The 12,472-nt window shown below is 51.1% G+C and overlaps 1 protein-coding gene across 4 annotated transcripts in view; it reads left to right on the top strand.

Annotated features, from left to right (window-relative positions):
• Positions 1-12,472, top strand: part of LOC116957661 (uncharacterized) — a 99,041-nt gene that overhangs the window by 47,557 nt on the left and 39,012 nt on the right. For all 4 annotated transcript variants that reach the window (XM_076057233.1, XM_076057234.1, XM_076057236.1 and 1 more), the window contains exon 7: positions 8,757-8,839. In XM_076057233.1, coding sequence (XP_075913348.1) covers positions 8,757-8,839 — 83 coding nt within the window. The remainder of the gene's footprint in view (positions 1-8,756; positions 8,840-12,472) is intronic.

The raw sequence follows: 12,472 nt of genomic DNA, 5'->3' as shown, positions 1-12,472 counted from the left end.
GTGTGTGTGTGTCAGTGTGTGTGTGACAGTGTGTGTGTGTGTCAGTGTGTGTGTGACAGTGTGTGTGTCAGTGTGTGTGTGTCAGTGTGTGTGTGTCAGTGTGTGTGTCAGTGTGTGTGTCAGTGTGTGTGTGTGTGTGTCAGTGTGTGTGTGTCAGTGTGTGTGTGTGTGTGTGTCAGTGTGTGTGTGTGTGTGTGTTAGTGTGTGTGTGTGTGTCAGTGTGTGTGTGTGTCAGTGTCAGTGTGTGGGTGTGTGTCAGTGTGTGTGTGTGTCAGTGTGTGTGTGTGTGTCAGTGTGTGTGTGTGTCAGTGTGTGTCAGTGTGTGTGTGTCAGTGTGTCAGTGTGTGTGTCAGTGTGTGTCAGTGTGTGTGTGTCAGTGTGTCAGTGTGTGTGTGTGTCAGTGTGTCAGTGTGTGTGTCAGTGTGTGTGTGTCAGTGTGTGTGTGTCAGTGTGTGTGTTAGTGTGTGTGTGTCAGTGTGTGTGTGTCAGTGTGTGTGTGTGTGTTAGTGTGTGTGTGTGTGTTAGTGTGTCAGTGTGTGTGTGTGTGTGTCAGTGTGTGTGTGTGTCAGTGTGTGTGTGTCAGTGTGTGTGTCAGTGTGTGTGTGTGTCAGTGTGTGTGTGTGTGTCAGTGTGTGTGTGTTAGTGTGTGTGTGTGTCAGTGTGTCAGTGTGTGTCAGTGTGTGTGTGTGTGTCAGTGTGTGTGTCAGTGTGTGTGTTAGTGTGTGTGTCAGTGTGTCAGTGTGTGTGTGTTAGTGTGTGTGTGTGTGTCAGTGTGTGTCAGTGTGTGTGTGTGTGTCAGTGTGTGTGTGTTAGTGTGTGTGTGTGTGTCAGTGTGTCAGTGTGTGTCAGTGTGTGTGTGTGTGTCAGTGTGTGTGTGTGTCTGTGTGTGTGTGTCAGTGTGTGTGTCAGTGTGTGTGTGTGTGTCTGTGTGTGTGTGTCAGTGTGTGTGTCAGTATGTGTGTGTGTCAGTGTGTCTGTGTCAGTGTGTGTGTGTGTGTGTCAGTGTGTGTGTGTCACTGTGTGTGTGTGTCACTGTGTGTGTGTGTGTGTGTCTGTGTGTGTCAGTGTGTGTGTGTGTGTCACTGTGTGTGTGTGTGTGTGTCAGTGTGTGTGTGTCTGTGTGTGTGTCTGTGTGTCAGTGTGTCAGTGTGTGTGTGTGTGTCACTGTGTGTGTGTGTCACTGTGTGTGTGTGTGTCACTGTGTGTGTGTGTCACTGTGTGTGTGTGTCACTGTGTGTGTGTGTCTGTGTGTGTGTCTGTGTGTGTGTCTGTGTGTCAGTGTGTCAGTGTGTGTGTGTGTGTCACTGTGTGTGTGTGTCACTGTGTGTGTGTGTGTCACTGTGTGTGTGTGTGTGTCTGTGTGTGTCAGTGTGTGTGTGTGTGTCACTGTGTGTGTGTGTCAGTGTGTGTGTGTCTGTGTCTGTGTGTCAGTGTGTCAGTGTGTGTGTGTGTGTCACTGTGTGTGTGTCACTGTGTGTGTGTGTGTCACTGTGTGTGTGTGTGTCACTGTGTGTGTGTGTCTGTCACTGTGTGTGTGTGTGTGTGTCACTGTGTGTGTGTGTATGTGTCTGTGTGTGTGTGTGTCTGTGTGTGTGTGTCTGTTTGTGTGTCAGTGTGTGTGTGTGTCACTGTGTGTCTGTGTGTCACTGTGTGTGTGTGTCACTGTGTGTGTGTGTGTGTGTCACTGTGTGTGTGTGTCACTGTGTGTGTGTGTCTGTCACTGTGTGTGTGTGTGTGTCACTGTGTGTGTGTGTCACTGTGTGTGTGTGTGTCACTGTGTGTGTCACTGTGTGTGTGTGTCACTGTGTGTGTGTGTGTCACTGTGTGTGTCACTGTGTGTGTGTGTCACTGTGTGTGTGTGTCACTGTGTGTGTGTGTCACAGTGTGTGTGTGTGTCACAGTGTGTGTGTGTGTCACTGTGTGTGTGTGTGTCACTGTGTGTGTGTGTGTGTGTCAGTGTGTGTGTGTCTGTGTGTGTGTCTGTGTGTCAGTGTGTCAGTGTGTGTGTGTGTCACTGTGTGTGTGTGTCACTGTGTGTGTGTGTCAGTGTGTGTGTGTCTATGTGTGTCTGTGTGTGTGTGTCACTGTGTGTGTGTGTCACTGTGTGTCAGTGTGTCAGTGTGTGTGTGTGTGTCACTGTGTGTCAGTGTGTCAGTGTGTGTGTGTGTGTCACTGTGTGTGTGTGTCACTGTGTGTGTGTGTCACTGTGTGTGTGTGTGTCACTGTGTGTGTGTGTGTCCCGGGTTCGATTCCCGCTCTCGGCCACGACGATTACCTGAACCCCGGTACCTGGCCCTCCCCTAAGGGTCTACTCAGCCTCTAAATGAGCAGCTGCTTAGTGAACATCGCTAGCACCGGGGGGGGGGGGGGGGGGGGGGGAGGAGGGGGGAGAGACAAAGGCGGCCGGGCGTGGTGTTGCCGGCCGGTGTGTTTGTGCGAGCGAGGCCTCTCGGCCTGCTGCTCGTCACTAACGGCACTCGCCCCCCCTGCCCGTCCCGTTACAGTGGGTCGAGGGGCCACGTGGGTCACCTTTACCTTTGCCTTTGTCTCTGTGTGTCTGTGTGTCTGTGTCTCTGTGTCTGTGTCTCTGTGTCTCTGTGTCTCTGTGTGTCTGTGTCTCTGTGTCTCTGTGTGTCTGTGTCTCTGTCTCTGTGTCTCTGTGTCTCTGTCTCTGTGTCTCTGTGTCTCTGTGTGTCTGTGTCTCTGTGTCTCTGTGTCTCTGTCTCTGTGTCTCTGTGTCTCTGTGTCTCTGTGTGTCTGTGTCTCTGTGTCTCTGTGTCTCTGTGTGTCTGTGTGTCTGTGTCTCTGTGTCTCTGTGTGTCTGTGTCTCTGTGTCTCTGTGTCTCTGTTGTCTCTGTGTCTCTGTGTCTCTGTGTGTCTGTGTCTCTGTGTCTCTGTGTGTCTGTGTCTCTGTGTCTCTCTGTCTCTGTGTCTCTGTGTCTGTGTCTCTGTGTCTCTGTGTGTCTGTGTGTCTGTGTCTCTGTGTCTCTGTGTCTCTGTTGTCTCTGTGTCTCTGTGTCTCTGTGTGTCTGTGTGTCTGTGTGTCTGTGTGTCTGTGTCTCTGTGTCTCTGTGTCTCTGTTGTCTCTGTGTCTCTGTGTCTCTGTGTCTCTGTGTGTCTGTGTCTCTGTGTCTCTGTGTCTCTGTGTGTCTGTGTCTCTGTGTGTCTGTGTCTCTGTGTCTCTGTGTCTCTGTGTCTCTGTGTGTCTGTGTCTCTGTGTCTCTGTGTGTCTGTGTCTCTGTGTCTCTGTGTCTCTGTGTCTCTGTGTGTCTGTGTCTCTGTGTCTCTGTGTCTCTGTGTGTCTGTGTCTCTGTGTGTCTGTGTCTCTGTGTCTCTGTGTGTCTGTGTCTCTGTGTCTCTGTGTGTCTGTGTGTCTGTGTCTCTGTGTCTCTGTGTCTCTGTGTGTGCGTGTCTCTGTGTCTCTGTGTGTCTGTGTCTCTGTGTCTCTGTGTCTCTGTGTGTCTGTGTCTCTGTGCCTCTGTGCCTCTGTGTCTCTGTGTCTCTGTGTCTCTGTGTCTCTGTGTCTGTGTCTCTGTGTCTCTGTGTGTCTGTGTCTCTGTGTCTCTGTGTCTCTGTGTCTCTGTCTCTGTGTCTCTGTGTCTCTGTGTGTCTGTGTCTCTGTATCTCTGTGTCTCTGTGTCTCTGTGTCTCTGTGTGTCTGTGTCTCTGTGTCTCTGTGTCTCTGTGTCTCTCTGTCTCTGTGTCTCTGTGTCTCTGTGTGTCTGTGTGTCTGTGTCTCTGTGTCTCTGTGTCTCTTTGTGTCTGTGTCTCTGTGTCTCTGTGTCTCTGTCTCTGTGTCTCTGTGTCTCTGTGTCTCTGTGTCTCTGTGTGTCTGTGTCTCTGTGTCTCTGTGACTCTGTGTCTCTGTGTCTCTGTGTGTCTGTGTCTCTGTGTGTCTGTGTCTCTGTGTCTCTGTGTCTCTGTCTCTGTGTCTCTGTGTCTCTGTGTCTCTGTGTCTCTGTGTCTCTGTCTCTGTGTCTCTGTGTGTCTGTGTCTCTGTGTCTCTGTGTCTCTGTGTCTCTGTGTGTCTGTGTCTCTGTGTCTCTGTGTCTCTGTGTGTCTGTGTCTCTGTCTCTGTGTCTCTGTGTCTCTGTCTCTGTGTCTCTGTGTCTCTGTGTGTCTGTGTCTCTGTCTCTGTGTCTCTGTGTCTCTGTGTCTCTGTGTCTCTGTCTCTGTGTCTCTGTGTCTCTGTGTCTCTGTGTCTCTGTGCCTCTGTGCCTCTGTGTCTCTGTCTCTGTGTCTCTGTGTCTCTGTGTGTCTGTGTCTCTGTGTCTCTGTGTCTCTGTGTGTCTGTGTCTCTGTGTCTCTGTGTCTCTGTGTGTCTGTGTCTCTGTGTCTCTGTGTCTCTGTGTCTCTGTGTCTCTGTGTCTCTGTGTCTCTGTGTCTCTGTGTGTCTGTGTCTCTGTCTCTGTGTCTCTGTGTCTGTGTCTCTGTGTCTCTGTGTCTCTGTGTGTCTGTGTCTCTGTCTCTGTGTCTCTGTGTCTCTGTGTCTCTGTGTGTCTGTGTCTCTGTGTCTCTGTGTCTCTGTGTGTCTGTGTCTCTGTGTCTCTGTGTGTCTGTGTCTCTGTGTCTCTGTGTCTCTGTGTCTCTGTGTCTCTGTGTCTCTGTCTCTGTGTCTCTGTGTCTCTGTGTGTCTGTGTCTCTGTGTCTCTGTGTCTCTGTCTCTGTGTCTCTGTGTCTCTGTCTCTGTGTCTCTGTGTCTCTGTGTCTCTGTGTGTCTGTGTCTCTGTGTCTCTGTGTGTCTGTGTCTCTGTGCCTCTGTGTCTCTGTGTCTCTGTCTCTGTGTGTCTCTGTCTCTGTGTGTCTGTGTCTCTGTGTCTCTGTGTCTCTGTGTGTCTGTGTCTCTGTGTCTCTGTGTCTCTCTGTCTCTGTGTCTCTGTGTGTCTGTGTCTCTGTGTCTCTGTGTCTCTGTGTGTCTGTGTCTCTGTGTCTCTGTGTGTCTGTGTCTCTGTGTCTCTGTGTCTCTGTGTCTCTGTGTCTGTCTCTCTGTCTCTGTGTCTCTGTGTCTCTGTGTGTCTGTCTCTCTGTGTGTCTGTGTCTCTGTGTGTCTGTGTCTCTGTGTCTCTGTTGTCTCTGTGTCTCTGTGTCTCTGTGTCTCTGTGTCTCTGTGTGTCTGTGTCTCTGTGTCTCTGTGTCTCTGTGTGTCTGTGTCTCTGTGTCTCTGTGTGTCTGTGTCTCTGTGTCTCTGTGTCTCTGTGTCTCTGTGTCTCTGTCTCTGTGTCTCTGTGTCTCTGTGTGTCTGTGTCTCTGTGTCTCTGTGTCTCTGTCTCTGTGTCTCTGTGTCTCTGTCTCTGTGTCTCTGTGTCTCTGTGTCTCTGTGTGTCTGTGTCTCTGTGTCTCTGTGTGTCTGTGTCTCTGTGCCTCTGTGTCTCTGTGTCTCTGTCTCTGTGTGTCTCTGTCTCTGTGTGTCTGTGTCTCTGTGTCTCTGTGTCTCTGTGTGTCTGTGTCTCTGTGTCTCTGTGTCTCTCTGTCTCTGTGTCTCTGTGTGTCTGTGTCTCTGTGTCTCTGTGTCTCTGTGTGTCTGTGTCTCTGTGTCTCTGTGTGTCTGTGTCTCTGTGTCTCTGTGTCTCTGTGTCTCTGTGTCTGTCTCTCTGTCTCTGTGTCTCTGTGTCTCTGTGTGTCTGTCTCTCTGTGTGTCTGTGTCTCTGTGTGTCTGTGTCTCTGTGTCTCTGTTGTCTCTGTGTCTCTGTGTCTCTGTGTCTCTGTCTCTGTGTCTCTGTGTCTCTGCGTCTCTGTTGTCTCTGTGTCTCTGTGTGTCTGTGTCTCTGTGTGTCTGTGTCTCTGTGTCTCTGTGTCTCTGTTGTCTCTGTGTCTCTGTGTCTCTGTCTCTGTGTCTCTGTGTCTCTGTGTCTCTGTGTCTCTGTTGTCTCTGTGTCTCTGTGTGTCTGTGTCTCTGTGTCTCTGTGTCTCTGTGTGTCTGTGTGTCTGTGTCTCTGTGTCTCTGTGTCTCTGTGTGTCTGTGTCTCTGTCTCTGTGTCTCTGTGTCTCTGTCTCTGTGTCTCTGTGTGTCTGTGTCTCTGTGTCTCTGTGTCTCTGTGTGTCTGTGTCTCTGTGTCTCTGTGTGTCTGTGTCTCTGTGTCTCTGTGTCTCTGTGTGTCTGTGTCTCTGTCTCTGTGTCTCTGTGTCTCTGTGTCTCTGTGTGTCTGTGTCTCTGTGTCTCTGTGTCTCTGTGTGTCTGTGTCTCTGTTGTCTCTGTGTCTCTGTGTCTCTGTGTCTCTGTGTGTCTGTGTGTCTGTGTCTCTGTGTCTCTGTTGTCTCTGTGTCTCTGTGTCTCTGTGTCTCTGTCTCTCTGTGTCTCTGTTGTCTGTATCTCTGTGTCTCTCTGTCTCTGTGTGTCTGTGTCTCTGTGTCTCTGTGTCTCTGTGTGTCTGTGTCTCTGTGTCTCTGTGTCTCTGTTGTCTCTGTGTCTCTGTGTCTCTGTGTCTCTGTGTCTCTGTGTCTCTGTGTCTCTGTGTCTCTGTCTCTCTGTCTCTGTGTCTCTGTGTGTCTGTCTCTCTGTGTGTCTGTGTCTCTGTGTGTCTGTGTCTCTGTGTGTCTGTGTCTCTCTGTGTCTCTGTGTGTCTGTGTCTCTGTGTCTCTGTGTCTCTCTGTCTCTGTGTCTCTGTGTCTCTGTGTGTCTGTGTCTCTGTGTGTCTGTGTCTCTGTGTCTCTGTGTCTCTGTGTGTCTGTGTCTCTGTGTCTCTGTGTGTCTGTGTCTCTGTGTGTCTGTGTCTCTGTGTCTCTGTGTCTCTGTGTATCTGTGTCTCTCTGTCTCTGTGTCTCTGTGTGTCTGTGTCTCTGTGTCTCTGTGTCTCTGTGTGTCTGTGTCTCTGTGTCTCTGTGTCTCTCTGTCTCTGTATCTCTGTGTCTCTGTGTCTCTGTGTGTCTGTGTCTCTGTGTCTCTGTTGTCTCTGTGTCTCTGTGTCTCTGTGTGTCTGTGTCTCTGTGTCTCTGTGTCTCTGTGTCTCTGTGTCTCTGTGTGTCTGTGTCTCTGTGTCTCTGTGTGTCTGTGTCTCTGTGTCTCTGTGTCTCTGTGTCTCTGTGTGTCTGTGTCTCTCTGTCTCTGTGTCTCTGTCTGTCTGTGTCTCTGTTGTCTCTGTGTCTCTGTGTCTCTGTGTCTGTGTCTCTGTGTCTCTGTGTCTCTCTGTCTCTGTGTCTCTGTGTCTCTGTGTCTCTGTTGTCTCTGTGTCTCTGTGTGTCTGTGTCTCTGTGTCTCTGTGTCTCTGTGTGTCTGTGTGTCTGTGTCTCTGTGTCTCTGTGTCTCTGTCTCTCTGTGTGTGCGTGTCTCTGTGTCTCTGTGTCTCTGTGTCTGTGTCTCTGTGTGTCTGTGTCTCTGTGTCTCTGTGTCTCTGTTGTCTCTGTGTCTCTGTGTGTCTGTGTCTCTGTGTCTCTGTCTCTGTGTGTCTCTGTCTCTGTGTGTCTGTGTCTCTGTGTCTCTGTGTCTCTGTGTCTCTGTGTCTCTCTGTGTCTCTGTGTCTCTGTTGTCTCTGTGTCTCTGTGTCTCTGTGTCTCTGTTGTCTCTGTGTCTCTGTGTGTCTGTGTCTCTGTGTCTCTGTGTGTCTGTGTCTCTGTGTCTCTGTGTGTCTGTGTCTCTGTGTCTCTGTGTCTTTGTCTCTGTGTGTCTCTGTCTCTGTGTCTCTGTGTCTCTGTGTGTCTGTGTCTCTGTGGGTCTGTGTCTCTCTGTCTCTGTGTCTCTCTGTCTCTGTGTCTCTGTGTGTCTGTGTCTCTGTGTGTCTGTGTCTCTGTGTCTCTGTGTCTCTGTCTCTGTGTCTCTGTGTCTCTGTGTGTCTGTGTCTCTGTGTCTCTGTGTCTCTCTGTCTCTCTGTCTCTGTGTGTCTGTGTCTCTGTGTCTCTGTGTCTCTGTGTGTCTGTGTCTCTGTGTCTCTGTGTCTCTCTGTCTCTGTGTCTCTGTTGTCTCTGTGTCTCTGTGTCTCTGTGTGTCTGTGTCTCTGTGTCTCTGTGTGTCTCTGTCTCTGTGTCTCTGTGTCTCTGTGTCTCTCTGTCTCTGTGTCTCTCTGTCTCTGTGTCTCTGTGTCTCTGTTGTCTCTGTGTCTCTGTGTCTCTGTGTCTCTGTATCTCTGTCTCTGTGTCTCTGTGTCTCTGTGTCTCTGTTGTCTCTGTGTCTCTGTGTCTCTGTGTCTCTGTTGTCTCTGTGTCTCTGTGTGTCTGTGTCTCTGTGTCTCTGTGTCTCTGTGTGTCTCTGTCTCTGTGTCTCTGTGTCTCTGTGTCTCTGTGTCTCTCTGTCTCTGTGTCTCTCTGTCTCTGTGTCTCTGTGTCTCTGTTGTCTCTGTGTCTCTGTGTCTCTGTGTCTCTGTCTCTGTGTCTCTGTGTCTCTGTGTCTCTGTTGTCTCTGTGTCTCTGTGTCTCTGTGTCTCTGTTGTCTCTGTGTCTCTGTGTCTCTGTGTCTCTGTGTCTCTGTTGTCTCTGTGTCTCTGTGTCTCTGTGTCTCTGTTGTCTCTGTGTCTCTGTGTCTCTGTGTCTCTGTGTCTCTGTTGTCTCTGTGTCTCTCTGTCTCTGTGTCTCTCTGTCTCTGTGTCTCTGTGTCTCTGTTGTCTCTGTGTCTCTGTGTCTCTGTGTCTCTGTATCTCTGTCTCTGTGTCTCTGTGTCTCTGTGTCTCTGTTGTCTCTGTGTCTCTGTGTCTCTGTATCTCTGTCTCTGTGTCTCTGTGTGTCTGTGTCTCTCTGTCTCTGTGTCTCTGTGTCTCTGTGTCTCTGTTGTCTCTGTGTCTCTGTGTCTCTGTGTGTCTCTGTGTCTCTGTGTGTGCGTGCGTTGGCAGATGCACAGCGAGATGGAGCGTGAAGGCCTTACCAAGGCGGCCATGATGGAGCAGGTTCACCCACCCCAGGCCCGGCCGCACAGGTACACAGGACGGGCTCACGGAGGACCGGCGTGCGTGTGTGTGTGTAAGTGTGTAAATGTGTGTGTGTAAATGTGTGTGTGTAAATGTGTGTGTGTAAATGTGTGTGTGTAAATGTGTGTGTGTAAATGTGTGTGTGTGTGTAAATGTGTGTGTGTAAATGTGTGTAAATGTGTGTGTGTAAATGTGTGTGTGTGTAAATGTGTGTGTGTAAATGTGTGTGTGTAAGTGTGTAAATGTGTGTGTGTAAATGTGTGTGTGTAAATGTGTGTAAATGTGTGTAAATGTGTGTGTGTAAATGTGTGTGTAAATGTGCGTGTGTAAATGTGTGTAAATGTGTGTGTGTAAATGTGTGTGTGTAAATGTGTGTGTGTGTGTAAATGTGTGTGTGTGTAAATGTGTGTGTGTGTAAATGTGTGTGTGTAAATGTGTGCCGGGAAAGGTCCTGGCAAGGATTATTCAGCATCGCCTTGCCAGGCACGCTGAGGAGAGGCTTGCGGAGCCCCAATGCGGTTTCAGGAAAGGGCGGTCCTGCACAGATGCCATATTTTCTGTCCGTCTGCTACAGCAGAGGTGTAGGGAATTCCAACAAGACCTACATCTCTGCTTTATTGACCTGGTCAAGGCCTATGATACCATCAGTAGGCCGGGGCTCTGGGTCGTTCTTCGTGCTTTTGGAGTACCTGACCCTCTGCTCACGATCATTAAGGACCTTCATAATGGTGAGCGGGCCCGGGTAAAACTACGTGGCCGGGAGTCAGAGCCATTCCCTGTACACCTTGGGGTGCGACAGGGATGTCCTCTGGCTCCCACATTATTTAACATCTATTTTGACCACGTAGTTCGTGAAGCCTTCAATGGCTGTACCGGGGGAATCTCCATATGGTACAGATATAATGGGAGGCTAATCGATGCCCGGGTGCGGTCAAGGGATGGCTCCCTATTGCTCAACCACGTTATGTATGCTGATGACTTGGTAATAGCTGCTCAGTCAGAGGAGGAGTTGGAGACGCTGCTGCTGAGACTGGAGCGTGCCACTAAGAGGTGGGGCCTTACCATCAGCCCCACCAAAACCAAGCACCTGCCTGGGTATTTTGTACCATCGGACACTCCACCCCCACAACTCCCAATCGGTGATGGGGCAGTTGTGGAGAGAGTGGAGAGTTTCCCATACCTGGGCAGTGTGCTTATGACTGGCACCAGTTTAACAGCAGAGGTCTCACTCCGAATCAGTCGAGCGGCAATATCTTTTCATCGGTTGCGTAACGCTGTGTGGAAGCTACCTGGTCTGTCGCTCCGCACTAAGCTTCAGGTCTTCTCGGCCACGGTCATTCCCTCCCTTCTCTACGCTTGCGAAACGTGGACCCCCCTAATGGAACATCTTCGCCGGTTAGAAACATTTAGGCTGGCCTGCCTACGATCCATCCTGGGTTTAACCAGACTGGATTGTGTGAGGAGCTCACAAATCCTTGAAAGATCTGGGCAGGGTCCCATCGGTGAGCTCCTCCGGCAGGCAAGGCTGCGATGGCTGGGTCATGTAGCCCGCATGCCCAGCCACCGCATGCCGAAACAGCTTTTGTTTGGCCGGTTTGAGGGGGCTAAGCGGGCGCGGCACGGGCTAGAGAAGAGATGGAGTGATGTGGTACAGGAGGACGTGGAGCTGAGTGGACTTGCCGATGACTGGTACCAGCGGTGTCAAGATCGGCCTCTGTGGAGGAGGCTCGTGAAGGATGCTACTGGGCAGTTGGAGGCAGTCGCCCTCCAACAACAACGGAGGGCGGAGGAGCGACGCTCACAACAGCGAGCGGAGCGCCGGGTGGCTAAAGCACAGCAGGTTGGCACAGTAGGGGGCACAGGTGGTGCATCAGCCAGTCATCTCAGTCAGTCGACCCGTGGCACCTGGGTCTGCCCCGTGACCTCCTGCCAGCGGGCGTTCGACACTTCACGTGGCCTCAGGGTGCACATAGCCTGGCACAAGCGTCGTGGTGACGTCACCGCCACTTAGTGGCGAATGGCGGTTGTTGTTGTTGTTGTTGCTGTGTAAATGTGAGTGTAAATGTGTGTGTGTAAATGTGTGTAAATGTGTGTGTGTAAATGTGTGTAAATGTGTGTGTAAATGTGTGTGTGTAAATGTGTGTGTGTGTGTGTGTAAATGTGTGTGTGTGTGTGTAAATGTGTGTGTGTGTAAATGTGTGTGTGTGTAAATGTGTGTGTGTGTAAATGTGTGTGTGTGTGTAAATGTGTGTGTAAATGTGTGTGTGTGTGTAAATGTGTGTGTGTGTAAATGTGTGTGCGTGTGTAAATGTGTGTGTAAATGTGTGTGTGTGTGTGTGCAAAACAACCCCCTACCTCCTCGCGGTGCCGGACGGGCAACTCTGTCGTGGACAGCGCTGTGGGGGGAGATCCAATTTTGATTGGCTCCTCCACTCATGGCATATGTGTCCACCACAGGGGCTAAACGGGGGCTCTGGACGGGTGCGAGGGGCTGGTAACCCCTTCACCTTCAATTAATTACCACGAAACCACGAATTAAACTGAAATATGTAACAACTAAGCTTGTGCCGGAGGCCCCGGGGGGCCAGGCGTCTATGACGTCTCCTGGCCAAACCCCAATTGGCGGAGCCAGGAGATTGAATACCTACCCTCGGGGCTACTCCAGAAACAACGAAAAGCCACTACGGGTGGCCACGTGGAATGTTCGAACGTTCACTGCAGAGGAGAGGCTGCCACTCCTCTGTCGGGAGCTGGACCGGTACCGCCTGGATCTATGCGGCATTCAGGAGGTCCGGTGAACCGGCTCTGGCTCCTGCCACCATGAGGGGTGGACAGTCCTCTACTCGGGGCAGCAGACTGCCAAACAACAGGGTGTGGGTCTTCTTTTGAACAAAAGAATGAAGGGGGCGTGGGAGCGTGGCGGTGAGGTGTGGGAAGCTGTAAGCCCCAGGCTACTTTGGGCTCGCCTTCCCATCAACCGGAGGCGAGGAATGGTAGTCGTGGTTACTTATGCCCCCACCGAAGATGAACATCCGTGGAGGGATGCAGGCAAAGCCGATGAGTCAGATGCCTTCTATGACCTCCTGTCACAGGTGCTGGATAAAGTGGCCCCTCGGGATAGAGTCATCATGTTGGGTGACTTCAATGCCCGAGTTGGTCATGATACTGGCACCTGGTCTGGAGTGATTGGAGGGCATGGGCCAGATCAGCTCAATAACAACGGTAGGAGGCTGCTAGATTTTTGTGCAGCCCATGGGCTTGTAATTACCAACACGCTGTTCCGGCATCGGCGCATCCACACAACATCATGGATGCATGCCGGGTCCAAGCAAGAAGATCTGCTGGACTACATAGTGACGGACCAGCGAATGCGAGCCCATGTCCTTGACACCAGGACCTACCGTGGAGCTGATCTGCCCTCTGACCATCGACTAGTCATCCGTAAGATGCGCCTGCCATTCTTCCACTCCGGTGGTGGGTGTACACCCAGGACCCCATTCCAACCTAAAGTGGCCTGGTCTCAGTTATCTGATGAAAGTTGCAAGCGAGAATTTCATCATCGCTTGCGGCTGGGATTGGCATCGTCCCCGACTCCTCCTGATGTCGAGGGTAAATGGGCGAGGTTTAGGACTGTGACTCAT

This window comes from Petromyzon marinus, chromosome 80 (assembly GCF_048934315.1).
Source record: "Petromyzon marinus isolate PM22_M1 ecotype Great Lakes invasive population chromosome 80, UKy_Petmar_22M1.pri1.0, whole genome shotgun sequence".
In the NCBI taxonomy this organism is placed as follows: domain Eukaryota; kingdom Metazoa; phylum Chordata; class Hyperoartia; order Petromyzontiformes; family Petromyzontidae; genus Petromyzon; species Petromyzon marinus.
The sequence above is the reverse complement of the archived record's forward strand: the minus strand, read 5'-3'. Positions and strand labels throughout refer to the sequence as shown.